At 53.9% G+C, this 2,183-nt stretch overlaps 1 protein-coding gene across 1 annotated transcript; it reads left to right on the top strand.

Annotated features, from left to right (window-relative positions):
* Window positions 1–1,164: 1,164 nt before the first annotated feature.
* Window positions 1,165–1,978, top strand: ETH_00006475 (uncharacterized protein; the record flags this gene model as incomplete). The annotated part of the gene is made up of 1 exon (XM_013378902.1): window positions 1,165–1,978. A coding segment is annotated over one exon (814 nt), but the record flags the coding sequence as incomplete, so codon positions are not given.
* Between the last annotated feature and the right edge of the window lie 205 nt (window positions 1,979–2,183).

The following is a 2,183-nucleotide window of genomic DNA, read 5'->3' as shown; positions in this document are numbered from 1 at the left end:
ACCACAAACCATCCACTCCACCCTCACCAACACGACTCTCGACACGCCTACGTACTTCCTGAACGCCCTAAAATAGCGGCAGCTTTCGTCTCGCCGACCTCTTCGCAACATTCCACAAACCCAACCACCTCTCATCACGGCTAACTCCTGCCCCTTCCTTTCCCAACGAACCTCCGTCCAACCACGCACCCATCTGCTCCTTACACCCAACTGGAATAACCTATGCGCAAAGCTTCTTTCCCAACCTCACCATCACAGCCGCGCATTTACTAACCGCAAACCATCCACTGCACCCTCACAAACACAGCTGACGCCTCAACTACGCACTTGCTGCACGCCCATAAACAATGCCTACACTCCCTTCGTCGAGCTCTCCGCAACATTCCACAAACCCAACCACCTCTCATCACGCCTAACTCCTGCCCCTTCCTTTCCCAACGAACCTCCGTCCAACCACGCACCCATCTGCTCCTTCCATCCAACTCAAATTACCCATACGCAACGCTTCTCTCCCAACCACACCATCACACTCAACCTTCTGCTAACCACAAACCATCCACTCCACCCTCACAAACACAGCTGACGCCTCAACTACGCACTTGCTGCACGCCCATAAACAATGCCTACACTCCCTTCGTCGAGCTCTCCGCAACATTCCACAAACCCAACCACCTCTCATCACGCCTAACTCCTGCCCCTTCCTTTCCCAACGAACTGCCGTCCAACCACGCACCCATCTGCTCCTTACACTCAACTCAAATTACCCATACGCAACGCTTCTCTCCCAACCACACCATCACCCTCACACTTCTACTAACCACCAACCATCCACTGCACCCTCACAAACACAGCTGACGCCTCAACTACGCACTTGCTGCACGCCCATAAACAATGCCTACACTCCCTTCGTCGAGCTCTCCGCAACATTCCACAAACCCAACCACCTCTCATCACGCCTAACTCCTGCCCCTTCCTTTCCCAACGAACCTCCGTCCAACCACGCACCCATCTGCTCCTTCCACCCAACTCAAATTACCCATACGCAACGCTTCTCTCCCAACCACACCATCACACTCAACCTTCTGCTAACCACAAACCATCCACTCCACCCTCACCAACACAACTCTCGACACGCCTACGTACTTCCTGAACGCCCTTAAATAGCACCAGCATTCGTCTCGCCGACCTCTTCGCAACATTCCACGAACCCAACCACCTCTCATCACGGCTAACTCCTGCTCCTTCCTTTCCCAACGAACTGCCGTCCAACCACGCACCCATCTGCTCCTTCCACCCAACTCAAATTACCCATACGCAACGCTTCTCTCCCAACCACACCATCACACTCAACCTTCTGCTAACCACAAACCATCCACTCCACCCTCACCAACACAACTCTCGCCTCAATTACGCACTTCCTGAACGCCCTAAAATAGAGCAGCATTCGTCTCGCCGACCGCTTCGCAACATTCCACAAACCCAACCACCTCTCATCACGGCTAACTCCTGCTCCTTCCTTTCCCAACGAACTGCCGTCCAACCACGCACCCATCTGCTCCTTCCACCCAACTCAAATTACCCATACGCAACGCTTCTCTCCCAACCACACCATCACACTCACACGTCTACTAACCACCAACCATCCACTCCACCCTCACAAACACAGCTGACGCCTCAACTACGCACTTGCTGCACGCCCATAAACAATGCCTACACTCCCTTCGTCGAGCTCTCCGCAACATTCCACAAACCCAACCACCTCTCATCACGCCTAACTCCTGCCCCTTCCTTTCCCAACGAACTGCCGTCCAACCACGCACCCATCTGCTCCTTCCACCCAACTCAAATTACCCATACGCAACGCTTCTCTCCCAACCACACCATCACACTCAACCTTCTGCTAACCACAAACCATCCACTCCACCCTCACCAACACAACTCTCGCCTCAATTACGCACTTCCTGAACGCCCTAAATAGAGCAGCATTCGTCTCGCCGACCTCTTCGCAACATTCCGCGAACTCAACCACCTCTCATCACGCCTAACTCCTGCCCCCTCCTTTCCCAACGAATTGCCGTCCAACCACGCACCCATCTGCTCCTTCCACCCAACTCAAATTACCCATACGCAACGCTTCTCTCCCAACCACACCATCACGCTCAACCTTCTGCTAACCACAAACC

This window comes from Eimeria tenella, genomic scaffold, assembly GCF_000499545.2.
Source record: "Eimeria tenella Houghton genomic scaffold, Eth_scaff1150, whole genome shotgun sequence".
Taxonomy (NCBI): Eukaryota; Apicomplexa; class Conoidasida; order Eucoccidiorida; family Eimeriidae; genus Eimeria; species Eimeria tenella.
This window is presented reverse-complemented; position numbering and strand designations above follow the sequence as displayed.